The sequence below is a fragment of the Zonotrichia albicollis genome, chromosome 6 (assembly GCF_047830755.1).
Source record: "Zonotrichia albicollis isolate bZonAlb1 chromosome 6, bZonAlb1.hap1, whole genome shotgun sequence".
Lineage (NCBI taxonomy): Eukaryota > Metazoa > Chordata > Aves > Passeriformes > Passerellidae > Zonotrichia > Zonotrichia albicollis.
Genome location: NC_133824.1, coordinates 9,347,020 through 9,373,289, shown reverse-complemented (window position 1 = coordinate 9,373,289; position 26,270 = coordinate 9,347,020). Strand labels below are relative to the sequence as shown.

At 40.2% G+C, this 26,270-nt stretch overlaps 1 protein-coding gene across 2 annotated transcripts; it reads right to left on the bottom strand.

Moving 5' to 3' along the window:
• On the bottom strand, positions 1 to 26,270 carry LGMN (legumain). Of its 2 annotated transcripts, XM_074542453.1 has the most exons (15): positions 26,119 to 26,175; positions 22,306 to 22,377; positions 19,962 to 20,139; positions 12,218 to 12,315; positions 11,315 to 11,396; positions 10,720 to 10,805; positions 8,042 to 8,117; positions 7,530 to 7,592; positions 6,590 to 6,656; positions 4,909 to 5,027; positions 4,154 to 4,243; positions 3,273 to 3,470; positions 2,514 to 2,684; positions 1,557 to 1,624; positions 1 to 765 (listed from the first exon to the last, which is right to left on the bottom strand). In XM_074542453.1, exons 3-15 carry the CDS (start codon positions 20,097 to 20,099, stop codon positions 726 to 728), a joined length of 1,296 nt encoding a protein of 431 aa, XP_074398554.1. In that variant the 5' UTR covers positions 20,100 to 20,139; positions 22,306 to 22,377; positions 26,119 to 26,175; the 3' UTR covers positions 1 to 725. The 2 variants fall into 2 exon arrangements, with proteins under 2 accessions (XP_074398554.1, XP_074398553.1); XM_074542452.1 differs by lacking the exon at positions 22,306 to 22,377 and having other exon boundaries at positions 26,119 to 26,270.

Genomic DNA, 26,270 nt, shown 5'->3' with positions numbered 1-26,270 from the left:
TGGATGAAACTGTCAACTTTATTTTTATTCACAGGCAATTCCTGTACTCCATGACTTCCCACAGGTTTGTGAGTATACACAATTAATTACAGCATACTGGTGCTAAATTTACAGCATTAGATATTTAGATTTTTTTTGGGAAACAGTACTTTCTACTCAAAGATTTTTACTGTTCAACATTTAACTGTGCTGTCCACATCAAACAGCTCCCATATGCAACTAATTTCTTTAAACTGTTAAGGAGTTAAAACATGAAGAACAAGCTTTGGTTTCTTCAGTCTTCAACCAATCTGCAAATTAGTCACTGTAATGGCATTCATTAACTTTTTTTAAAAAGTTAAGAGCTAGCAAGAGTATTAAAAAAACCCCTCCAGAATTAATGACTCAATGTTTAGATTCAGGATGGATTTAGCAATCACATAGGTGGCTTGTAGTGTTCATCCAGAGATTCCTAAGAGCATTGTGCTTTGAAAAAATTATCCATCTTGAAAGCTCCAGGTGGTCTGCCAAAATGCCTCTCTCAAAGCAGCAGGCTGTCAGCAGGTGGGGATGCAGGGGAGAGCACTGGCAAGTGCTGCACTGCTCATGGTCTGGTGCCTCAGCTCCCAGCACAGTTCCAGTACAGTGTCTGACTCTCCAGGTTGCATGCACATAAAGTCTGGATTATGACAGCTATGAAAAGTTATCACTTGTAGTAAGGGTTACATTCAGGACTGTTGTTTCCATCAATACCCAAGGCACACCCGATTCATGGCCAGGCATATTCTGCAACAGAGAACAATGTTGATCAATAACTTTTCAGGTACTCTGCTCTTAAACTAATTTCCCAAACTGACTGCAGAGGGCTGCCACCAGGAGTGGGGGCAGCAGTTCTTCACCTCCCGAGCTGCATGTACCCACTCTCTGAACTACCAGTCCATCCTCACATTCCCTACCCTTCTTCTTTCTTCTCTCCCTTTTACTTCTCTTGCATGACTCATAAGCTGGGATACCAACCTCTACCACAAATTCCCAAGACAGAATTCCAACACCGTGCTGCCCTTGGCTCTACTGCACCACCACAGGGGTCAGCCTGGACCATTACTTCCCTGCTTTCTTACACACACAGCACCATATTCTCTTTCATCATCAGAACCCAGCAGTGCTGTGGTGTTTTGAGCCAGCAGCTGAGGGGGTGGCAGAGAAAACACAGCAGTTCCCTGCCTGGCTTCAGTGTAAGCTGATGCAGGAGTTACAGGGCAACGCCCTTGCACCAGCCATGCTGCATTGTTTGATGTTGTGTGGTGCAGTGGCATCCTCTGACTGGCTGCCATTTCCCCTGAGGCTCAGTAAGGAAATTAAAGGGTTATGGGGACATGGATCATTGTGAGTGGGAGGGAACAAATAATGATGTTTGTCAAAACAAACATTTCTAAATTTAGAGTGATTTATGGACAAAATGATAACGAGCAGAACAAGTGAGAAGCTTTTAGGATTAAGCTTTATCAGCCTATTAGCTTTTGTTCTTCTAGCCACAGTTAAACACAGTTAAACTACATATCTGGGAACCTCATTACCTGTCAATGGGGTATCCTCCTTCACAAAGGTTGACCAAGGCATACAGCTGTCTCAGTGCATACTCATACTGAAATAAACAAACATTGTTAATCACTTCAGTGATCAAAAGCAGGTATTGTTTATCCAGACTAAATGGTGGAAATAATTTAGAGCTGCTATAATATCCAAGGTGTTCAACTGATGATCTAGTACTGGGCTAAATGGATCTTTTTTCTGCACATTTTGCTCTTTGAACTTCAGGCAATTCAGCCATTTAACTTATTTGAACTTAGGAAACTCAGCTGTGCTGAACATTGACCTCAAACACAAGACCATCTGATCCATTATGTTCTTAAAATCCCACAGAACAAAACCAAAAAATCCACTAAAGAGGCTATCTTGCCTGCAATCAGAACTTTCTTATTCTTACCTAAAGTCTAATAACACTACTTGAATCCTCAACTGGGATCCCAGGAAGAGCAAACAGTATTAAAGTCCCTAAACTAAAAAGTAGTTCTCAAGAATTCAGCAAGATGATGGAAATAGCAGCAAGGCTACTGCAAGGAATTATGAATAATAATATATCATAATACAGAAATCTGAATGCACCAAGATTATGAATTCATAGTGGTGATGGTTTGTTTCTGTTTAGTCAGCAGAGATGTTTCAAGCAGAAATACAATACATGACTTTCTTAACACTGGGAGTTCTGGGGAGGGAACTGATGGAAGCAACAGCACAACTAGTAAAATTACATATTGTCTTGGGTAAGCAAGAAGTTTTTTTAGTAAACTTCTTGCTTACCCAAAGGTGTAGTAAAAATTGTTTCCAAAAGCAATTACTTACCCTTCTTCCAAATCTGATCTGTATGACTGCCCCAAGGCAGCTTTTTAATAAAAGCTGGTTTTTGCAGGTGTGCTTATGCCTGGGCTAGTTTTTGTGGCTGTTTATCAGGTTATATCCAATGAGTGACTTACCACAGGTAAGTGCCAGTTGAAGCAATGAGCTTTGAAGTGGTTCACTGCTGACTGGTAACAGTCATAATTGCTGATGGTCAGTCTGTCTGACAGAATCTGCTTGGTCTGTTCTGTTGACCCTGTTACTACAGTGACTATCTTCTGCATGGATTCTTGGATGAATTCTTTCACCTGTATATAAAACAAAAAGAACTTAAAACATGCTTTTTCTAAATCTAATTTAAAGACTTTGAATGAAATTTCTTTCTTTAATCGTCCTTTAACTTTTAGGCTCTTTAGGGAACCAAATTTTGCCATTTATTTTTAGCATAGTCTGTTGCACTTGTCTCTTCACACTCAAATGAAAACTGACAGAAAGTCAAGATTCCTGGAGCCCAAAATTACTTACTGTCCTTCCACTGTTTACCAGGGAATACTGACTTCCATTCTGCAGGAGCTATTTGATTTGGGATGTTTCAGTTCTACTGAGACATGAGTTTCTCTAATACCAAAGATTAAGTCATCCCCACAAGAATCCCTATGGATGCAGATGAGGAATTTCCTGTCAATAAAAGCTGTGAGACTGACTTTTGCATTTGCTTACCTTTTGGCTAGATAATTACTAAGAATGTGTCTTGTGGAACAGATCACTGAAATTTAAAGGAAGAACAAACCATCAGTCTGAAGAGAAATTTTTTTGCTTTCAGGGATTTTCCTTCTGCCATTTCTTAGAACAGAAGTTATTCTGGCCTGATGAGCAACTATTTTTTCTTTTCTTACCTCCAGGTATGCTTTCATCTCTGCAGCAATCTTCTTAGCCTCAGAAATGTCATTGGTAGCCATCAGCTTTCGTTTCATGATTGCAAAGGGCACATCAGGACTAGGTGTCAGGTCATAGTTTTCCACAGGTGGCAGAGAAATGGGCATAGCTTTCTTCCCCATGCCCTGGAACTGCATCACCTTCATGGAGGAGATGCTCTGAAGGATAGAAAGTAAGCAGATGGAAACTGTCAATCACCCTCAATAGGTAGTTTTGTCTTTGTCTGCCATGCAAACCTAAATCTCTAAACTTGTTTTATTAGAGAAAACAAAGGAAGTAAGAGAGTTGTAGGTGTATGTGTCTGTGTGTATGCATATGTTGTGTTTTTAATACAATGAGGTAAAGGCTGCCAAAAATCAGGGAACTTTAATTTCCAAAACTCACTGGAGGAAAAAAGCTACCAGGTTACATAACTGCACATTATTTTTTTTAATGAGTATTTAATCTGTTGCAAAATGGGACTATTGTAAATGCTCTATCACCTCTTAGCTCTTCCCATTTGAGGGATCATTGTATTTTTTAACATTTCACTAATACTCATAATATGCTGGGAAGTGGTAAATACCTTTCTTTACTCAAGTGTCAAACCACTGGCAGGGCTTGGAGGACAACTTGTACCCTGATTTCTTGGATTAATGCATATGCAAGGCTGATTTCCTTTAGCATCAGGATCATCACCTCTTAAATGCTGAGGTCTTCTAAGAGAAATAGCTCATGACTAAAAATGACTAAATCAACCCTGCCAGTTTACAGCTGTTTGTTGTTTGGATTAAGGCATGAAAGTATAGGGTAAGAAAGGCTTGAAGATACATTTAAGCAGGAAGCCCTGTGAAATACATACTCTGTTTCCATACTGCATCACATGGCTGGTGTTGGTGCGTTTCTTCACCAGCTGAAACTGCTTGTGGAGTGTTTCTTTTCTTAGATCCTCCTGCACGAAGAAAGTTCCATGAGGTCTAAAATGCTATTCTAAAAATGCAAGGGAAGCTGCAAAGGGTCTTAGCTGCCAGTGAGTAGGAGGATGTATAGGACAAGAGCTATACAACCTTTGAAAGACATTGAAGTAAAAACTGAAAAGAAGATTTGACAGCATATTCTCATCTTGCTTTTAGTAATGTCATTTCCCAGGAAATAGGCAAGAAGGGAGTGGACTTGCATACAAATCCCAGGTTTGTTTAATTAACACCATTCTCCATTATTCTAACAAGTGGGTTAGCCACAGTTCCATATTTAAGCAGCCCTGAAGCAGACATACAACTCACTGAACTGCCCAATTCATTTAACATGTTTGGAGAGATTAGCAAATAAAGATTATGTCAGTTTGAAACTAGAAGTTAGATATTTTCTATCTTATAAATAACAACAGGAAATAATATTTCTGAAAGCTGATATTGGAAGTAAATTCAGTGGCCCAAACAAATAAAGATTATATATATGGTTCTGAGTAGTAGATAAATACTTTTAGCAACTTAATTTGTTGATTTTGTTCCCACACAAAGCCAAATGTTTTCACAAATCTTGTAAAAGAGCTATGCTTAAAAATCCTACTGATCTTTTTCATACATGAAATAAAGAAAATTTGTTTCAGTAACTTACCATATCTGAATCTTCCATCCAATTCACACTGTACCAGTCCCCAAGATAAGTCTGTCTTTCATCATCATAGTAACATGCATAAGATGACTCCTTGGGATTAGCAGCTGTTGTTGCATAAACTGTAATACAAACAGTAAGAGGTATTTTATCTTCTTTTTGTTTACTTTCCCCTTGCTCCTCCATGATTTAATACTTAGCTGCACACAATAAATTTGTCTAAGTATTTTGCTTTTCAATCATTTACTTCTAAATAGCAGGAAGGAAAGAAGTATGTTAATCATTCTATTCAGTCACCCTCAGTGCTGTTCTAAGCACACTCTGTGCTTCTTCTTTGCTGCCAAATGTGGTCTGGGGTGTTTAAAAATTGTCTGAAGGAAAAATCTACTATTCAAGAAGTGCCTGAGAGCATTGTGCCCTAACAACTATCTATACATTCATTTTCTTTTTTACAATAATGACATCTTTTCTCCAAACTTGAAGTGAATCCCCTAAAAATCATCTTTACTTCCACATAATGCCACCTTCTAAGTAATATATTTTGTTGGATAATGCTCTACACTCAGACAAAGTAAAATATTCCTACATCTGTCCCAAGCACAGCGTTCCCAGTAAGTCATCTCTAAGACAACAGATTGACAGGTCTCAAGACAAAAGCAATTTTGGCTTTTTGCCAAAGTTAATATATAGCAGAGTTGTGTAACTGAAGGAAAAATCCATATTTTAAAGTGAAACTGTTCCGCATGATTTTATAGAGCTATTGTGTTGTTTCTATTCAGAATGTACCTAAACCTCAAAAGGAAAAAAAATCTTTAATCTTATCTGTGCAGTAAAATGCTCCTCATAGCACCCTTCAAAATGCTTACTAAGTAACCAGTTAAACTTCTTAGCTTATCATTGAGAGCTGCCAAAGACAACTTTGTACTCTAATACATAAACTGTCAATTTTCTGCCTTTTTAAGTTCTGTAGCAGAGCTGGTTGTACAACCAGAGTCCTCAGAATAAACTATAAAAAATACTGAGCATTTGTCTGGGACAATCATCAACATGAAACTACCTGTAAAAAAGAAAAGCTGTTTGTAAGGAATCTTGGTGGGTGTCAGGCAGCACACCCAGGATGCCATGGACAGGCACATGGCTGGTCTCCTCTGCAATGACATCTTCAAAACCACAGGAGCCAACACTTCTCTATGTGGAACAGCTGTTTCAAAAGGTTGTGATTCCTCATCCCAATCATGGCTGAGCTTCCAGCTCTGCAGCACAGAGCCTGGAAACCCTGAAAAATCTGAGTTCCACATCCTGGGTTGTTGTGCAAATGTGCAGCAAATCCACCTGGCAGTGGTGCCTACAACTGCTACTCAGTGAAACTGAGAGCAGGAACTCCACACCTGTTAGCAGTGCTGAGGCTGAGAAATGTCTGTATAACCAGGGCAACCACCTGGTTCCTGAAAAGAAATATCTTTTCAACTTCTCATTTTTGAGAAACTGAAAGTCTTTTCAGTCTTTTGTAAGACTCTACTAAAAGAACTTCCTGTAAATGGAAACTATTACTTTCTTGCGCTCCCCCACTAAAATTCTACATAAACATGCCTTGAACCTGCTCTTGTCACAGTCAGTACTTGTCTGTGACAAGGTCTGGGACAAGTTGTGATATTTAAGTCCAGTAAGTTAACTGACTGCTCACCATTGATATTATCAGCCAAATGATTCATCATAGATCCAGACTCACATGCTTCAATGTAGAACACCATCTATAAAATACAAAAATAAATCAGAGGCCTTAAGAAATTCCATGAGGAAATGGAGAATACTTGTTTGGTGCTTTTTAGGTGTAGCTACTTGGCCTGTACTGCTATTCCTGAAACAAAAGCTATGCATAATGCTACAAAACAAAAGCTAATTTTTTATTTTCAGGAAATAGACTCCATAGAAAGGAGAAAGACTAATAATGAAAAGGTGTTATTCACCTCTACAGAATCCACAGGGATCTACTGGCTATTGTACAAAGCACAGATCAAATACACAGTCACTCTACAGGCACAGCAACATGTCAGTATTGAATGCAGTGTCTCTGAACTGATGCCAGCTGTGTGTTCCTAAACACAGCCAGCCATAGCAGACATTGCCACAAAGAACTGCATAAAAAAAGCACCAGTAAAATGTTCAAAACAGTAACTTTTCTGCTATTAGCACATGTGATGAAATAAATTCACAGGATTTTCTGACAAGAGGTACAGTCTTTTAAACTAAATAAGGAACTGTAAGAAAAACATGAGGCACATACAAACTTCCTGTAAAAACAGTAAAGTCTGAAGTGAACAAAGTACAGGAAGAGAGTCAGGTATAAATTATGGGGTGCAGCAGTTACAGATGTTGCTTTTTTAGCCAGAATATGCAGCATTAGCAAACAGCACTTACACTGCTTATGAACATTAACTGCAAAAACAAGTAAACCATTTATGGAAAATTTGGAGCAGATCAATCCTTTTAACTGCAAAATCCTAATGCAAACTTAGCTGCATGTAACAGATTCTTCCTACTTTGAGGCAAATCTCAAAATAAAAGCATCTCTCTTCTATGCCAGCTGCTCTTTTAATTTCAGAATTTCGGGTATGCTTGTTTACCTTCTGGTATTTCTTGTGATGATACATGTACCAAATGGTCTTATTCAAGTCCTTCACATGAAGCTGAAAAATAAGAAGGCTTGTATTAAAACCACTTATGTTCAACAGACACAATTCACTTAAGAATAAATACTAATTGTTGTGAATATGTACAGTATTTTCCCAATAAATTTATCCAGTCCTTTGCCCTTCTGAAGTATAACATTCTAGCATTTACCACTCTGGAAAAGATGAGCAATGGTCCCAGAAGATATGTATAGTGCACCAGAAAGCCAAGTCACACCTGTGTGAAGCAGCCTGACTATGGAATGACATAACTTAAGTTTCAACTGGATGTTACAGATACTAACTGGAAAAAATTCAAAATACAGTGATCAGGAGAATAATGCTCTTTTTTGGCCTCTCCCCTCAATATAGCAGTGCACTAAATATTCTCATGCTTTACATTTATGTGTTATTATTTTAGTATGTCACTAAAATGATGGAGTTTGTGTTATTCCCCAAATGCTTACATCATCATCAGGAAAAGCCAGAAGTCCTGGAGCTCCATGGTCAGTGAAATAAACAAACACATGATCCTTGGGACCACTGTAATAAAAAATTGAAACAAAGTCTTTTTAACTACTCCAACCTAATCTTCAATACAACAACAATCATCTGCTTCTCAGTGCTAAGACATGTCAATATCTGAAAATAATAGAGATGAAGCACCTCCTCTTGGTAATTTTTTTTTCTCCCAAGCATATCAGTTTGGATCCTTATTGGAAGAGATGCCCACAAAAGAAACAAAAACAAAGATATAGTCCCTCAAACATGGAGAATACGGCAATCACGCTTCACATTCCAAACTGTAAGCTGATTGAGACAGGGGCTGTTATGTAGGGTATGGTGGAAACACAATTGGTTTTTGATGGCTATGAGAAGAACTGGTAATAATGTGGGCATTTGTAGAAGTCTGGTAAAAAAGGAATGCTTTTATTACTAAGTTATGCCAAGGTTATACCATTAACACAAGGATAAATAATAAAAACCTCTTTGCTAAGACCCTGAGGTATGTGTAAGGACTACTGTGGCCATAATCAGCCACACAGATCAGCAAGCAGTGTCAGCCTGCAGCTCCATGAGGAACTGATGCATGTACACAGGCACCCATAGGGCCAGACTGGCATCTGCACCCGTGGCTCTGCAGTCAGCTGAGCACCCACAGGCTCTGACACCCTCACATCTGTGCAGTACAGTCTGCTCTACAGCCTGATTCCACTCTAATCAGATTCAAACAGATCATGTTTGGGTGACAGAAAGGTCTTGCCCTAACAGCCAGATCTGCAAAGGAATTTCCTTTTAAACTGGATTCAGGGACAATTAAATATAAAGTGTGTAAAAAGATCAGAAGGAGTGTCCAGGCCCTCCTCTGTTCCTCTGTACCAGAGTCCAGAAACCTTTACTTGCTTTTGCTCTTCCCTCACAGCAAACAGGTACAATTTCAGCAGCTCAAGGGAACATTGTCCAGCCTTCTGTTTGGCCAGTAACCTACTGGTTAGGGAGAACTCCAGGAAGTCCATCTGGAAGCCTCCCAGGGAAAGGAAAATTGAGCTCTTGTCCCACCCAATAGCAGAAGTCAGGCCACTTGAAAATTCAAACAGAGCCGAATAAAGAAGGGTTGGTGTTACTTTTTGGCTTCCTGCTCTTGATCCTAAATGCAAAAAATTTGACCAAGGTGGAATGTAAACAATTAAGACTTTTATTTGTAGGTTCAAGTTGTCTTCCTGAGTACATTAAGAGACTTTGGCCCCCTGCATAGCTACTCCCTTATTTGAACAGGAACATCAAGCTTTCACAGGTGAGGTGTGTTCAGATGGACATTGTTTTAAACCAGAAATTGCTTCATAGTCATCCCTTGACTCATTCCAGATACTAGAATTGCACAATCTGGTAAGGTGCAGTAATTTGTTAACGTTTTGCCTATATGTGTTGCATATATCATTTTCAACCTCAGCATTTAAGAATGAAGTTCAAACAATTCAGAGCAGTAACTTATTTGACTATTGTCCTGCTCCTTCAGTTCTTCATTTTGTTCTCCTCAGTGCCAGAGTGGGATTCTTCTGTAATGTTTCATTGCTATGCCTCTAAAATCAACTGTCAGATGAAGGTAGACTTCACAGTTTTTCTTTAACAAGGCTAGTCCTTCCAAATGGTTGAATTTAAATTCTTAAAGGCTTTACAGTCATTCTTGTACACAGAAAAATATATGATATATCACTTAACCAATAGTCAGAAATATAGTACAACTTAGTAAGGTGGCATCATACTTTCACATCTCAAACTCTGTAGAAGCAAGATGAATAACTGATATCAGGTATCCTTCCAAGAAGATTATTAGGCCCTGAAATGTATTAACTACATTCTTGAATCATGTAAATTATATAAGCCGTTATAAACTACCATTAATTAAAAATCTTACATTCCACTTAGCCAATCTATAATTTATTATCCTTCATATATTAAAATATTGCAAAACTTAGAATCATTTGTGTAGCCTAGTTTACAAATAATTTAAGCATAATACATCACTTACAAGCTTAATTGCTCATATTACTTTTTCAGTCACAAAGATTTTTTTTCATTAATTACAAAGCATAATTCCACTTCATTAGGAATGGAATTATGATTTATACTCAGCCTCAATAACTGTACACGTGCTACAAAGACCAAGGCTGGGATTAGGCATGCAATTCTTCCAGCTGAAGAGCTGGTTAAGCTCTCTCTGTTCATCTGCCACTCACTGCAAAGTCTGGCCTGAGTTTGACCCAAGTCTTCTGCTGATTAATAAAACTGTTCATGTACATTAAAACAAGCCTTGGAAAATCCTTTCCAGAAGTCTCCAGAGTTTAGCCACACTATCTTAGAACTGCCATTCTTGAAAAAGATAACAGCCTAAATAACAAATACTTTCATACAGTTAATACTACTCTCTGGATCTTTTATACCTTAATCAGTCAAATATCAGCAGTTGCTTTGTTGTGATGCATAGTTTAAGAAACTAGAACACTGTATTTGTAATGTGAAGGATCTGGAAATGCCATCAATAATTTTGCTGGATTCTTAAGTTGCTCTAATTTGTTCTTTTGTTGAAATCAGTGTCAATTTACAGCTACACATGCAAATATTTTCTAAATTAAACTTCTCTTACCTTTTCAATACTTTTCCTGATCCCACCCCTTTCACTGCTTCCTCATCTCCTCTGAGAACTGCAAGAAAATTCTTAGGAGTAACATCCTAAGGATTTGAGAAGATTAAAGTTAGATCTGATCATAAAAACAACACAATCTTCATTTAGAAAGATGGTTTCTTAAAGTTAGAAGCTATGCACGGATGACAAATTTAGCTGGCCAGCCTTTTCAATACATCTTTATCTAATGACTCACTTGGCTGCTGTGCTGAATCATGAAATCACAGAGTGACTGGATTACTGTACTGATTTAATGAAACAATTAGTTTTACATAGCTGTTTTTCAGATTGAGTTACAACATTTTACCTTCCTTCCTTTTATTTCATGTGCCAGCATGGAAACAGTGTAAAGGTTCACTTTGATGACCAATGCTTCACTTCAAAGAATCTATTGTCTATATTCATCTTATGAACACCAAACTTCATGTCTAACCATGCAGGTGAATAAACTTGATGCTTTATATTATGTGCATTTTGGAGTGTAAGCTACAGGGTGAAAGAATTTATTCAGACATTGGATAATGCTGAACCCCAGGGAAAGGGGATTTGTTCCTACCTCCTTTGTATAGTCCTTGGGCACTCCAGCATACACATCTGAGCCATTAGGTCTATTGATGACAATGCCTTTGGTTGGATTTCTGAAAGGTAAATGGAACAAAAATAGGAATAATTATCCACATGCCATGCAATGACTTTAGAACAACAGAAGCCAGCTCACCTGAGAGTAGAGGAACTTGCACTATATGTCATTAAGTGATTTCAGAATATAAAGGGCTTTGCACTTCAGTCAGTTATATATATTTGTCTCAGGTGTCCTTACCCTCAGAGTATGAATGTACTAAGTACTCTATCTCAGATCATATCAATTAATCTGAAGATGTAGGAGGATGGTCTCGATCATTTCTCTCCTTGCAGTCCTGCCTTTACTCCCCTTAATACTTTGCTCCCAGTGCTGCTGTGCTTGTAATGTCTGCTGATTTTGGGGGAAGTTGTTCCAGAGTTAGAGGCTGTATAAATTAACTGTGTCATACAGGAAGCAATGATATGCTCTAGACAGTCACCCAGAATGGGACCTGTACCCATCTTCATTGAATGCTGGGAATTATCTGATTATATCCTCCAAAAAAGCCCTGAAAGTTGTACACAGACCTCCCCTGTGTTCACAAGTTTAGGTTATTTATCTGGTGCACACTGTTATGGCTGGGAGTTAAGATCCCTTACTCTCATAACAAAGCTCTGCAGTCCTCAGTGCCACAGCTGATGCTGAGCTGTGTTCCAGGGTTTAGGAAGCTCATGAGCACATTTCAAAGGAAAATTATTGTGCTGATATCTCTATGCATGTCACAGATGGTCTTAAGGGCTTTTCTTTCAAAACTACTACAAACTCAAAACACACTGGTGACCACGGCATGTTTGTAGAAACCATATAGTTTGTGACCAGTGTATGTTCATCACTTACTCCTCATTATCAGCAATGTCATCATACATCATGACAATGATCTGCTCATCTGGGATTCCATTTCGGTGTACAATCTGGTAGGCATGGCACACATCTGCCTGAAATTAAGCAAATTTTCATTACTAGTTTTAACAGAAATTTTACCTTTGATACCTTTGAAGCAAAACAGCTCTTCAGACCTCAGAGCAGGCTCTGGACCAAAACAAACTTCATTCCAATATAAGAGACTGAGGGCTGCTAGAGAGCTGAAATGCACAAGTTCAAGCAGAGCTCATTGCTCTTCTCTAATCAGCAGCAGTTGCATTAATAGTAGAAACTATGATTAATAGCTCTCCCTCATTACTAATTTTGATTTCTTATTTAAACAGAAACCAGAAGTTACTTCAGACTTGGTACAGATAACAAATTTAACATGAAGCTCTCAGCAATATTCTCCATTGTATGAGAAAATCAAAATAAAAACCTTTTGCAGTGACAGAGAAATCCAAAGTGTGCCAAGCAGACAAAAAGAGTTGGATTTCCACCAATTTCCCTTAGTTCTGCACCAAGCCTGCACAACTAAGGATTAGAGGCTGTCCTTGACTTAAGCAAGTATTGTTTACCAATCTCATCTATGCAAAGATTTTATTAAATCTTGCTCTACTATGAGATGAGGATTTGGTTTAAGGAATGTTTTCTTTTTAATTATGTATTTCTTACTCTGCAGAGGGACTAACTAGGGGCACATCATATTTCAGTGGAAAACAGAATTGCAAAATTCAGGCTCTTTTGCTGATTTGTACAGGATATGAATAAGCATATTTTCTTTACAGAACCATCCTCCCGTGACACAGAAATAACAACACTCATTAAAGTGGTATTACAGTAAATGCAGTAAATTCAGTATAGTAAATGCAGAGCTCTATCAGAATGCTAACTTCTTAGTAACCCCAGCCCAAATGATTCTCTTCTCTAAAACTTACAGTCCCTGAGTGCCCTAATGGGGCATTAACAATCATTCCTAAACTTGAGAACTAGAACCCACCAACTGCTAGGAAAAGCTGTGCAGGATTAATGGAAGAGATCTCATCTAACAAATGCACACTCCAAATGCAGGCAGGAAGCAAGCTTTAAAGCTTACTTGTGTTGAACTAATCTAATTTGCTAATTTGGAAACCAAATTGATGTGGTTTAAGTAGACCAGTGTCTGTTTAGATTATTTAGGAGTACTAGTGATTTTCCTTAGTTTGACCAAAAGGACACTGTAAAATACTGTAACTTTATAATCCCTGGTCTTCTAAGTGCAGATAAAAATGAAAAGAGAAGATAGTTGTGCAAGATTCTGTGAAGGGTGAGGCACATTCAACGCTAATGAACTCTCCAACAATAAAATCTCTTTATGTGAGATTTAACCCCAAATGTTAAACTGTTCTTACTAAAGCAGTTTCATTTCCTACTTTACAGGTCAGCAGTCTAAGTTCTCTTCCACCTATCCCAGACAATCTCCCAGTTAGTTTTCCATTTCCTTGTATGTCATCATACCAGCTGCTGCCTCAACAAGTCAAAACACTGAGGTTAAACAGAGTTAGGAAGGTATTGCATATAATATGAAACAGAAGAGCACAGGTATGACTGAGAAGATATTTGATTTTCACAAGCAACCCAAGCAGAAGCAGAAGAAAACACTAATCAGGGCTTCTCTACACTGATTGATGAGTAGATCATAGATCCCTTCTCACTCACACACCTCTGTGATGCTGACAGGAACCTTCACAGGCTGGCAATAGGGAAATGCTCAGGCATGCAGTGATAGAGTATCACCATATTCAATCAGCAACTGTCTGCTCCCACAGACATGTGGCTGGTCAGCAGGGACTTCAGAGGTGTTTCAACTGATCCCAAATACTCAGAACATGTTAAACTTTTAAATGCATATTATCAGGGGGTTTTTTGTTTCCTCTACTTCCTTCTGGTTCATTCACTGTTTGCTCAGTATGTCCTGCCTTAGCAAACAATAGTCATTACCAAAATCCCTAAAAGGAACACAGATCAATGCAGTCAATTCCCTTCATCTCAACTTATGCCTGTTTGGGGGTTGTCCCAGCCTTTTACGGCTTTTGCTAAGGGAACTGCTGGTAGCATAATGATATCACCAGCAAAGCCTAGAGCAGCAAAAACATGCATTCCTACTAAAACTCCATTGACTAAAGTAGGACAGTTATGAGTAAACAGTTAGGGTTTATTGCATAGAATTAGCTGACCTAATTAGCCACCTTCGATATTGCTCATGATTGGTCCCTGTGTACAAATAAAACCCCCATAAATCTCTACAAAACCAGAGTAAAAAAGTTTGCAGCTAGAGCAGGAAGGTGTATGTAGAGTATTTCCTGTTGATGTCTAACTGCTCTCAAATGCTGCTATTTGACCCTGCTTCTCTCTGAAATATTCCTGGCATATCTGCACCTGTAAACCACTCTAGAAGAAACAGCTGTTCACTGGTTTCAGATCTCTTATTGGTATTATTCTTGATGGTTTAACATGTGAAATGTGTGCTATGAACATTTACTGGATAAATTGTCACTAAATCATGTTTCTGTGACTGTGATTTGAGGGGCTGCCCCAGATCAGCACAGGAAAAGCTGCAGCTGCCCCACACAGCACAGGAGAAGGTGCAGCTACACAGCTCTTGCTGCACACTGACCTTATGGGCAGCTCCAAAATGGACACTGTTAAGGGCATGGTTTAGACCTTTCACTCCTGGTTATTCTAAACCCTTCACTACATCAGCAAATTGTGATGGAAGAGCTGCTTAAATAATTAACTCCTAGATTTGGAAAGCACTGGGATCAGAGAGTGAATTACCCTGTTTTCCTGGTACCCCAATTTTCCTCTGCCACACAGCTGTTCACACATTTGAATGACACAGCTTTTAAGCAAACTGCCTGGGGGATTTTTGGAAAAATCAAGTTGTTTATGACACAAGCTTGTATAAATAGTTCCTAAAGGGAAAAGCTTGGACTTGTGTGAAATTGGTTACTTCTTGTATAAGACTGCTAGGTTCATGGCTGAAAGGAACTGGCAGCTTTACCTTAAAGCAGCACTATTCCCACTACAAGAATTCATTCTTGTTTAGGCTGAAATGTCACAGCCTAAACAAGAATGAACTCTAATATACAAACAAAGTAGAAGAATATGTCTGAAATGCCAGCCATGTCTTACTCCTTTGCTTAAACACACATCAGTGAGTCTGCCCAAAGATATAACTCTATCAAGAATTTAGGAAAGGTTTCCTAAGAGTTTGGTTTAAATTTATTAAGCACAGTGAGGAAATGTTAATTGAAGGCCAAGGCAGCCTTAGTGTCTGTTACCTACAAGAGAGGAAAATTTAAGACTGTCCTGGAATAAGATACTGCTCTGGCTGGCAGTGTCTAGGACACTGAGTAAATACAGTCTCTGACCCACAAAGCTCTGTGAGTGTAAGACTAAAAACAACAACTGAAAACAGACTCATGTATACAAATTCATATTTTTTTAGTTTTAATTGTAATTTTGCCATACTTTTTCAGTCTGGCATTACTCTTGAGGATGCATTCCATCTTTAGTAAGACTCTTGTTTCACAACAGGCTTTTCCACAAACTATGTGGGTTTGAGTATCCAGGAAGCATGGGTCTGTCTCTTCTTCTGATCTGATGTGAAGCCAGCTTTAGATTTGAGTTAGCTGGTATGTTCATCACACAGAAGAGCCAGACACTATTTCTTCTAATGAGAACTAGTTTGTTGAGTCACTCTCCAAATCTGTCAGAAGCATTTAGTACTGTATTTGCTCATGTATGTCACTAAGCTTTCCAGAGGTATTTTATCCAGCTCTTTGTGCAGCACAGAGCTGAGCCACTTTCCCTAGGAACAGGGGGAGTACTCCTGAACAGCAGCCAGTCTCATAATGGAAAGCTGCTGCAGAGAAGCCAGAGTAACTGCTGAGGAGCAGAGAGAAGCACACTGATAGCCCTTCCACAGCCCAAGCAACTCTAATCAAAACCACTAAAATAAGGATTAAAATGCCAAAGAACTGAGAAGCCACAAGCACAAAGCAATGTACAAGCCAGCCCTGCAATGACAGTAAGCCTATCACACTGGGCTCTATACTACACAAAACACTTAAATTTTATTTTAGGAACTGGATGAGATAAAGGTGTAAGCCAAGTTTAGGTCATCCTGATTAGGAAGAAGTCCCAGTTCAGCCATCACAATGGAAGCAACTGCCTGCAAAGTGTGAATCTTGCTCATATTAAGCACAAATGGTGGTTTTTCTCCTTTTCTATCCTTGGTATGCACTGACAGTGGATCCTGACCACTGACATCTAAATAACCAGTCTTAAGCACAGTTTCAGATTCCTTGAGGTTACACGTGCAAACTCAGTGTTTCCTGGGTCTGCAAAGTCTTTACAAACTTATTATTCCTGGGGTCTGTACAGTGTGCAGCATGTATGAAATGAGGTATTTTTGAATATGTAATCTATTTCTTCTGCTTTTGTGGTTGCTCAGTCATATGAACACATTACCACCAGATAATTACAATACAGTACATTTTGACCATGTTGAAGCAGGCAGCATGAAAACAACTGGAGCTCACAAAATAAAAAGGTAATACAAACATGCAACATCATGCATTTAGTGTACCCTGGACAGCTGAACTGAGCAGCTGAAACCCAGAGATGTTTCTGCTGAATTCTCAAATTACAAAGGGACATTATGAGTGCATGAAGGGAATAGCAACAAGTCTGGTAATAAAAAAAAGCTACATAGAATACCTATGTACTGGAACACATCTACAAATCCACTTGTACACAGGCTAGGTCAGAGAAGTTCTGGGAAGAAGGGTGATGGCAGGAGTGAACTGAATTAGAGTAAAATATATTTTCCTCTGCAGTTTCTCCCTTAGAAAGCAAAAAAGTTGCACAAACGTGCAATTCTGGAGCACTGCTTCGATTTCTTATAGCACAGGTATGATTCTTCTGAACAATACCACGTGTTCCTACGTGTGTTCACTATGTGTTCTGAAGCACAGAAGTGAAAGACCAAGTCCTATTCCACTGTAAGTGACTTTGGCAAATAATTTAATTACTTAAAATGTTTTTGCTTCTACCTCTAGAAGGTAGGGAACCCTAACACACCAAGAGATGGTGATCAGTCTGCATATTTTCACAAATCTGTTAGAACTCCTCAGATTCCTGTAGCATCTTTCCTCCTGTGAATGACTCTCCTAAAAGTCTATCATTCTGCTTGTTTCGCTGGGAACAAATTTCTCCAATTTTTTAATACCCAAGGCACCCTTGTCTGGATGACACTTCATGTCACACATGAGAGGATTTCCCATGACTAACTGCTGGCTCTGCCTCACCACATGTCACTGCTACCATGTGTGCTCACACCCACCAGGCCCTTAAGACTGACCAAAAAAGGCCACCAGGCAGAACAGCATTAGCACTAGGCAGAACCTGCTGCTGTGCTGCATCCTGTGGGAATTGAGCTTTTTCATAACAAGATGCACAGTATGTTGCTCAGGACAGGCAAGTAAGAACCCAGCCACATTCTGAAGGACTCTTTTACAATGCTGCTTTTGTAACCTTAATAGGATTATTATTGGTGTTCTAATTTTCTTCTTTCCAAATGTTAATACCTGAAGCAAGTGGCAGTTTAAAATACAGTTTAAATAGTATTTAAATTCAGAACAATCCAACGTGGCAGATATTGTCCATTGTTAGATGACATTATCTTCAAAATTAGGTATTTAAAGAAATCCTGTTCTCATTTTTCTACCATTGAAAAGGAATTACTTAGTAAATATCTGCAAAGCATGATCACACTCAAAAGTTAATAGGCTTCTGTGAAACTAGCATGTTAAAGAGATTCACTCACTGTTGGACACAAATATGTAAGTGTGGCTCTTGTGTTCTGCATAACCCTATTTTACCTGGCAGATGCACTTGCATAGCAGGCTCACTGACAGAGAGACTAAAAACTGTGCCCAGACAACTGAGAAAATGAATTCTCATGAGCCACAGCTTCAAAATTGTAATTTTATTTAAAGAATTAATGTTGTGGTAGTAACTCCTCCTAGAATGGAAGGGAGCCAGCTAGACTGGTTATACAGCTATAGCAACAAAAAGAGCACAACTCAGTAATTAACTTTAGACACTTCAAGACAGGCAGTAATCAAGTACAGCAGTAGTATTTTCATCATTGTTTCACAATTTCAACTTTAAAATTCTTCTTCAAGATTTAATTTTAAATAGGAATAGTTTATATTAAGGCTGTAATATTCCAACTATAATTATCAGGTGATATCTACAGTGTAAGGAGCCAGGAAAGTCCCTAAAACCTGTTTGTCAGTGTTTAGCTAGCACTTGCCAGTGACAGGTTGTTCTTCAGATGCAACAAGATTGTCAGTCTGATTAATTTAAACTCATCACTGTGCTGGAAGTTACAAACTGATTGTGAGCCTAGAAGAAGAAGAAACATACACAAAACCCAGGGTGCCTAACACACAGAAGGCTCATCTGTTCCTCATTCAAACAAGAGGATGAAGCCTCTCTATATTTTACAGGCAGTTACATTAAAAATAATAAATACTTTAAAAGTTCCAGCATTCAGCAATTCAACCAGTACATTTCATAAAACTCAGCTTTAAAAATGCTGATTTTGTACACTAGTATTTAACAAACAATACTATAATAAACTATTCTTCTAGCATTTAGAAATATATAAATGTACACATAAATCAGAATTAAATTATCCTGTTCTCCAGGAAAGCCAAGCTGCAAATTTAGAGCAAAGATAGCATTTGCATAGATTAATCTGTTTAAGGGATTGTCCAGCAATTCCCCAAGGAGAAAGTGCTGCAGAAGTTTCCTGACTGCTGATTATAAATCTTGAACTTAATCAGAATTAAGTCACTTGGATTTAATCCTGTCCATAGTGACACCCACACTCAGCCCAGAGTTTCACAAGCCACTGGCTTTCCCAGCAGCGTTACTCAGGAGTTCCTGTTCCCTTTCCTCCTGTTTCTGCCACTCACTTTGTTCCCTGCACCCTGCTGCACCCTATCTTTGTTGTGCCAACATAATTCTGAGGCCATGCTGTTGAACACAGCCAGCAAACGGGTCTGGGTTAAAAAGAACCCCCTTCAATATGTCCTCCACTCCTCAAAACATAATAATGCATTTGCAGCCTTCAGAGATTTTTTAACTAGAAAAAAAGGAGCATAATGAAAAGAGGAAAGAAATGGAAAGGAACACATGTGTCCCAAAATGAGGTTTACCTCTAGGTATCTTCTCTACAACTGCAAGTTGGGGTTAGATCCTCTAGCCTAGTTAGTAATAGAGTATTTACCCTAAAAGGCACTGGTCTCCCAGGATGCATAAGTGAGATTAGAGGAAGAATACTTCTCCTCTGGTAATGACAGCTTTTTCAAGAGGTTAGAGGCTGAAAAAAGGTGTATGCAAAAAAAAAAACCAAAACCATATAGTAAAAAGGAGTAGTGGAAGGGAATTCTTGTGGTGGTAACAAAAATAACTAAGAGCAGGTTCTGAGCAAATCTTGCAGCTGTTTGCGTTGAAAACCTCACACACCTGGGAGTCTAGAAGTAGAAGCACTTGCTCAAATGGCAGAAGGTCTAAACTAGGCAGCTACCACCTTCCTGCAAGTCTGGGAGCTGGCACTTCCTGGAGCATGGACAGCATCAGCATGAGGAGCAGTGGTCCTTACCTGGTGACGATAGTTGTACCAGCCATTGGAACCTGCAACAATCACCACCCAGTGCTTGCCTCCATCTTCAGGCTCTTCCATGGGGAATGTGCTGATGCCCAGAGCACAGCCCAGCAGCAAAACTGCTTTCAGTATCATCTCTCTTCTTTATTTACTCCTCAAATGGGAGAAAATTCTCCTAATGAAGAATTTTGAGACAAGTAAATGAGAGGACATCAGCCAATAAAAAATGCAAAACAAACATCAGCAATATCCCAACTAGAAGCTTTTCCTGCTTGTGGGGTTTTTCTGTTTGTTTTACAGACCATTTAACCCACGGTACAGTTTTGGGTCATATCTTCCTTTAGCACCAAGCTGCTACTAGTTACAATAGCTTTTTGTCAGCTTTCAAATCTGACTGAAAGCAATTCTGAATAGGACAACCAAGTTGTTCAGCTCCCTCCAGTTGTTTCACTCTATACTAGCTGGCAATGAATAAGTTTCAAATACAAAGCAAGCCTCACTATCAATTACTTCACAGATAAAACTCTTTCTGATTAAAACTATTCTCTTGGTCTCTGCTTATCTAATTCCCTGGTTTCCACTTACTGGCAATCAGCCCATTATTACTGAGTCAAAGCCCAGGTGATGTAGGACACTGCAGACATGGAAAAGTGGTGGGGAGTTGCAAGGTCAGAGTGTCACAAAAGTCTGTGTGCCCAAAATACCAAAGAGAGTGGAAAGAGGCCATGCCACTGTTCTGCACAAGATGCAGCCCTAACTGCTGGGGCTGGGGAAAGTGCAGGCTGTGAGAGCCTCACGCTATTTGTGCAGCCTTTTATGTTAGGAGAGCAAATGTGAACCAGTACCACATGAAAGAGCAGCATTTTCGCCCCCTTTCCTCAATGGTTAAGTATTTGCACTTGGTGCACAGTGAGAAAAATACATCTGAGCCTGTGAACGACAAATTTAGAAAAGCAGAGCACAGGGGAGGTTTGAGCCCATGCAGAAATGGCTCTTTCTACTTTCTTGAGAAGACTAGAAGTAGGGTCCTTGCTAGTGAATGTCCTGAGCACTCTGATTGTCTGGTAAAGCATTTACTCTACACGCAAACTATCTGGCCACATCCAATCACAGGTTTAAGGTCTGCTTTTTGAATTGGGGTTCAGGGGGCAGGCAGGTTCCATTTGCTGGTCACAGTCTCAGGTCAGCTGCGTCTGATGTGAAACTCTAAGAGCTAACTCCCCTGAAGAACTGCATGCTCCTGGCACATGCATAAGGATTACACATTTCCTCATGCACTGGGAGATGGGATTTTACACCTGCCCACTCACAAATACAAGGTCCTGGAAGTAAATGATTGCTGCTAGGTATGGAAGAGGTGTTGTAGAAAGAGGCAGAGTAATCTACTTTAACATGGCTTTCTCTGGAATAAAAGCTGGAAATCCCCAAGCCATTCAACACAGTCACAAGGCAAAATATCAAAACTACCACTAAACCAAGTAAACAGTATCTAAGTCAGCCTCAGTACGCCAGTGAAAACCACCCATCTGCAGCCACTCAAATGAGGCTAGAATAGAGAAGCAGCCAGATCCTCTCCAGAGCAGCTGTGTTCAGAGAAGACTACTAAACTAACACACAGCATGGGTTCACTGGTCACTAAGATTTATCTTGAAGGTAGTAGTATGAAACATATATATATGCATATCTTATACTATATATACATATTTAAAAGATGGGGATTTTTATCCTTTTTAGTGGAGCTAGCAGAAAGTAAGAAAGTCTTGATGGTCTAAACAGATTAACTGCTATGAAACTGCTTCTTCCAAAAGCTTATCTTTCAGGAAGAAGCCACTCCTGTCACTGCCTGTAACACTTGGAGCAAGAATAATACACAGTAACTTAACAATTTAGGGTTTGTTGACTTATTAGCTTCTTCAGCACACAAGCAGATATGAAGGAATAAGCAGATTTTTTATTAGATGGTTATACTCTCCCATGTTGAGCTGGAATTGTAAAGTTTTGTCATTGTTGCCAAAGAATGTGGCTTTGTATGGCAACTCTGCCTGATCTATCTTGTCACTTCTTCATGACAAGATGACAAGACAAATAGCATACTGTGCTGAAGAAGCACTGTGTCTACAACATCCATAAAACCTGCCTATTCTGTTGTCTACAGCCTGGCTAAGATTCAAACCAACCTGTACAGAACTTTTGTAAAGTACCACCACAGGGCACAGGCCAATGAGCCTATTCGTTTCCAACATTCAATTCAGTATATCTAACTCCCGAAATATTAGGCAAGAAAAGAAAATCAGTATTGTTTGAACAATCTGCTTATGAATCTTAACTAAGTTTGACTTACTGGAATAGTGAGCTGAATTTCCTGCACACAGATCTCTCAGAGCTCAGTGTCAGCCTGATAACATTTCTCCAACTATAACATGAATTATGTTTACATTAAAAAAAAAAAAAAGAAAGAAAGTTAATGGTCCAGATAAGTGCTGGAGATGCTTTCACATGATGCTTAGCTCTTTGAGATAGCATTCATCAGAATCCAGGGCATATCAACAGAAACTGCACGGGTGCCAGCTGTTCACCAGGCCATGTAACATGATGGCTCAAGGGAGGTCCTGGCACACACATCCATCACATGGAAACAGTCCCTGCCACTATCAGTTACTGATATACCAGACAAATGGAAACAGTCAGACGGGATTGTCTTTCCTGGTGAGTTCACACTCCTGACTACACTCACAAGGAGCCTCAGTTCTCAGGACCCCAGGCAGAACCTGTGGGCAGGCCCTGCTGTGCCACACACAGGTGCCTCAGGTGTACCCCACACCTGCCTGCCAAGAGCCCCAGCACAGAAGACCCCTGGGCCAGAGCAGGAACAGGGACTTCTGTACCTCAGGTGTACCCCACACCTGCCTGCCAAGAGCCCCAGCACAGAAAACCCCTGGGCCACATCAGAACGGAGACTCAGCTACCTCAGGCAGTGCCTCCATGAGGGATTCAAGTCTTCCAGATAGTACAAGGGTATCTAGGTCTTCATATTCCTCTGCTGAGACAAAGTTGTGACTAATGCAGAACACCCAGGGAAAAAACATAAACACCAAGAAACATTGCACTGTACTAGCATATCATACATATTTTGTCATGGATAATTTAGAATAGAAAAGAACCGCCCTTTGGCACAAATTAATGACATATAATCTCTCTTATCTGTCTTTTCCTATACTATAATTAAATCAAATTAACACCAGAAAGAACGGAGGAAATAAAAAAAACCCCAGACATACCACAATGGACAAGTACACTGTAACTAATAAATGCTCAGCTCCCTGAATTTCTCTAAGCAGCATTTAAAATAGGCTTAAACATGTGCAGTGGGAATGGGTCTTCATTGTTTGTTTCTAACTACTGCTTAAAAAAATCCAAACCAAGCCTACACACAAAGTACAAACAAATGATGATCAAACAAAGAAATATACTCTCACACACACATATTTCTACTTGTTTTAAAGAAGGCCTCTGAGTGCAAGTGGGCAATTTAAAAGGCTGTTCAGGTTCAGGGTTGTGTTGTAGGAGTTCCTGACCTACAGTTGAGAAGAGAAAGCTCCCCATCACATGCTTTGTCTTCAAGTCATACTAAGAGAGCAGCTCAGCTGACCAGTTTACCACACGCACAGAAAAAGCCTTTCTCTGAAGATCCATCACACGCAATCAATCCTACATCACATGCAGATGAAGACTGTGTGGAAAAACTAAAAACTCACTACAAGATAATCTTGGAGCTTTGGTTGATCCACAAAATATCATACGATTTGACCAGCTCTGCCTAGTCTTTCTGCCACAAGAGTTAATTAACTCTGCCTGGAGCCCATGCCAGGATAAAGGCCCACCAGTGCAGTGGGCTCAGCATCTCACCACCACGTACACACCCAGGTAAGGCTGCTGCACACTTTGCACAATCTGTGGAAGAAGCACATCCAGAATTGGGTGGCTCTTGCAGAACAATTCACTCTTAAAACCAGTCTGCCCTGACAGAGGTGCTTTGACCACATCCCACTAGATAGCTAGCAAACATCTCTGACTTGATAAGAGAGGGATGCTTAGGAAAGCCCACATCTGGAAATGGCTGGCTGCTGCTGGAACAATTTTTCCAGCCAAGTGCCTGTTCCCTGAGTTCACAGCTTTCCTTTGGGAAACAGTCCTTTAAGATCAATACTCTTAGAACAGGATAGCACACTAAAGAAAGGGCTTTGAGTTGATCAAAGTATTTTCCACTAGCTTTTAAAGCAATATTGACACTTCAGTGGGTTGCACTTGAAATACCTTAGGCACAGTCTCCAAGAGCTGTATAAACAGAAACCATATCTCTATTTTACTTGCATGAGAAGTACACTAACAGTAACCTTGCTGAAAAATAACAGCCTTAAGCTGGTCAGATGACCACTAAAGCTCTTCTGCAAAGTCTTTCTTAACAGCTCACTTCTCATAACTACTAGCCTTTGAGATTCCCAAATCAAGCCACAGTTCCTTTCTCCACAGAGTGCTTGCATATTGTCTGCCACTTCGAAGCTGATTTCCACAAAATTTGTGAAAGTCTTCCTCATAGGAAACTGATGTCCACAGTTCTGACAGCAATGTTCCACCCACATGCTGTGCTGGCTGCTACAAAAACAGAAGCACCTAAACCTGTGATTAGGCCCCTGCACAAATAATCTGATTTTCTTTCTGCACTTGTGTTGTAGAAAGGAAAAAAACCTCCATCACTATCAATTCTAGCATGGTACACTTTGAAGGAGATTATCATCCCTGTTGCAAAATATTTCCTTACAAAGTCTGCTAGCAACCATTCTATGAACGGGCTTAGTATGATTAGAACTTTTAGTAAAGTATTTCTGTTTAGCTACTGAAGATGTATAAGCCACTTTTACTGTAAAAACCCATGATTTCTTAGTTAACTCAGAATGATTCTTGATGTTAAATAAATGTATTTAAAAGTAATTACAAATAAAGTTCATTCTCCTGTTTGCAGGTTTACTTTTCTCAGCAGCAGAGATGGTACAATTTACCTGAGAGTAAAAAAAACCCCAAATCATTCCCAGAATGGTGATAAGCTAATACACCTGGTTTTGGGGATTGTTTTTCTCTACACATTTCAAAAAACCCAGATTCAAATCTGGCAGACCTTAAGGCTTCGATATAACTGCTTCTGCTATTTACTTTCTTATCTGTCTGCAGATGTACAAAGCCTCTGCCATCACATTCTGATAGTAAAAAAACCCAGATACCACAATGCTACATGAGTAATAATTTTGTTAAATAGCTTGAGTCGGCATATGGGGTATAAGGGTAAAAGAGTAAGTCAGGTAAGGGTAAGAATGTCTGCTCAGCAAACATGGAAATGTTGGGAGCACGGAGAGAATGAAATTCTGCAGAAGTTATTACACAGAAATTCCAGTGTGGTATTACACAAGATTCCTGCACTCCACGTCTTTCACTATCGTTTATCTTAGCATTTCAGATCTTGGCTACAATATTTATGTTAATTCGCAAATACAGACATCCAACACAGTGTTGTTCCATTTTAAGTGGGAATTAGTGGCGCTAGTACCTCCAAGCAGAGCCTCATGCTACGGCAAGGCTGTCTATCAGCTATAAACAACCAGGCACAGCGCAGCGCCTTTCAGGCATCCCCAGCTCTCCTCAGAAATCCAGTAAATAGTTACTCCATCCTTTTCTCCCAATAAAAATGTATTACTGGTGATTAAATGTAAGCTGCTTCCACTGCTTCCTCCCCCACTGCCCCATGTCCCTCCCGCGCCAGCCCTGGGCAGTGCCCCTCGGAAGGAGCCGCTCTGAGCCAGTCTCTCTTGCAGCATGGAGGGAGCAAACACAGTTCCCAGGCCAGGCGTGCCAGCCCCAGGGCCGGACGGGGCGCCGGGCGAAGCGGCGGGGGCTCGGCAGCGCTCGGAGCCCGGGAAGGACACCGGCACCCTCGGCCGCTCCCCGGGGAGGCGGCGGGGCGGCTCCCCCGCCTCTGCCTCTGCGGCCGGGCAGCGGAGCGGAGCGGGCCGTCCCGTGCTCACAGCTCCCTTCGCTCAGGCGAACCCCGCGTCCTCCCCTCCCCGGCCGGAGCCCCCGGCCAGCGCAGCCCCGCCGCCCTCACCAGCTCATGCAGAGGAGTCGCCACCGCGGCCGCTGTGATTGCGGAGAGCGCCGTGCCGAGCCGGGCGACCGCGGCGCGCGGGGGGGCGGAGCCGGGCCCGGCCAATCGCGGCCCGGCGGAGGTGGGGCCGGACATACCCCCGGCCATACTAC

What these genes read in the sequence shown, in the direction of transcription:
- LGMN (XM_074542452.1), bottom strand. Translation starts at nt 20,099, where the DNA reads ATGATACTGAAAGCAGTTTTGCTGCTGGGCTGTGCTCTGGGCATCAGC. An exon ending in CCAAGGACTATACAAAGGAG is followed by an intron (nt 10,806 to 11,314) that starts GTAGGAACAAAT and finishes TCAAATCCTTAG; the next exon opens with GATGTTACTCCTAAGAATTT. An exon ending in TGATGCAGTATGGAAACAGA is followed by an intron (nt 3,471 to 4,153) that starts GTATGTATTTCA and finishes TCTATCCTTCAG; the next exon opens with AGCATCTCCTCCATGAAGGT.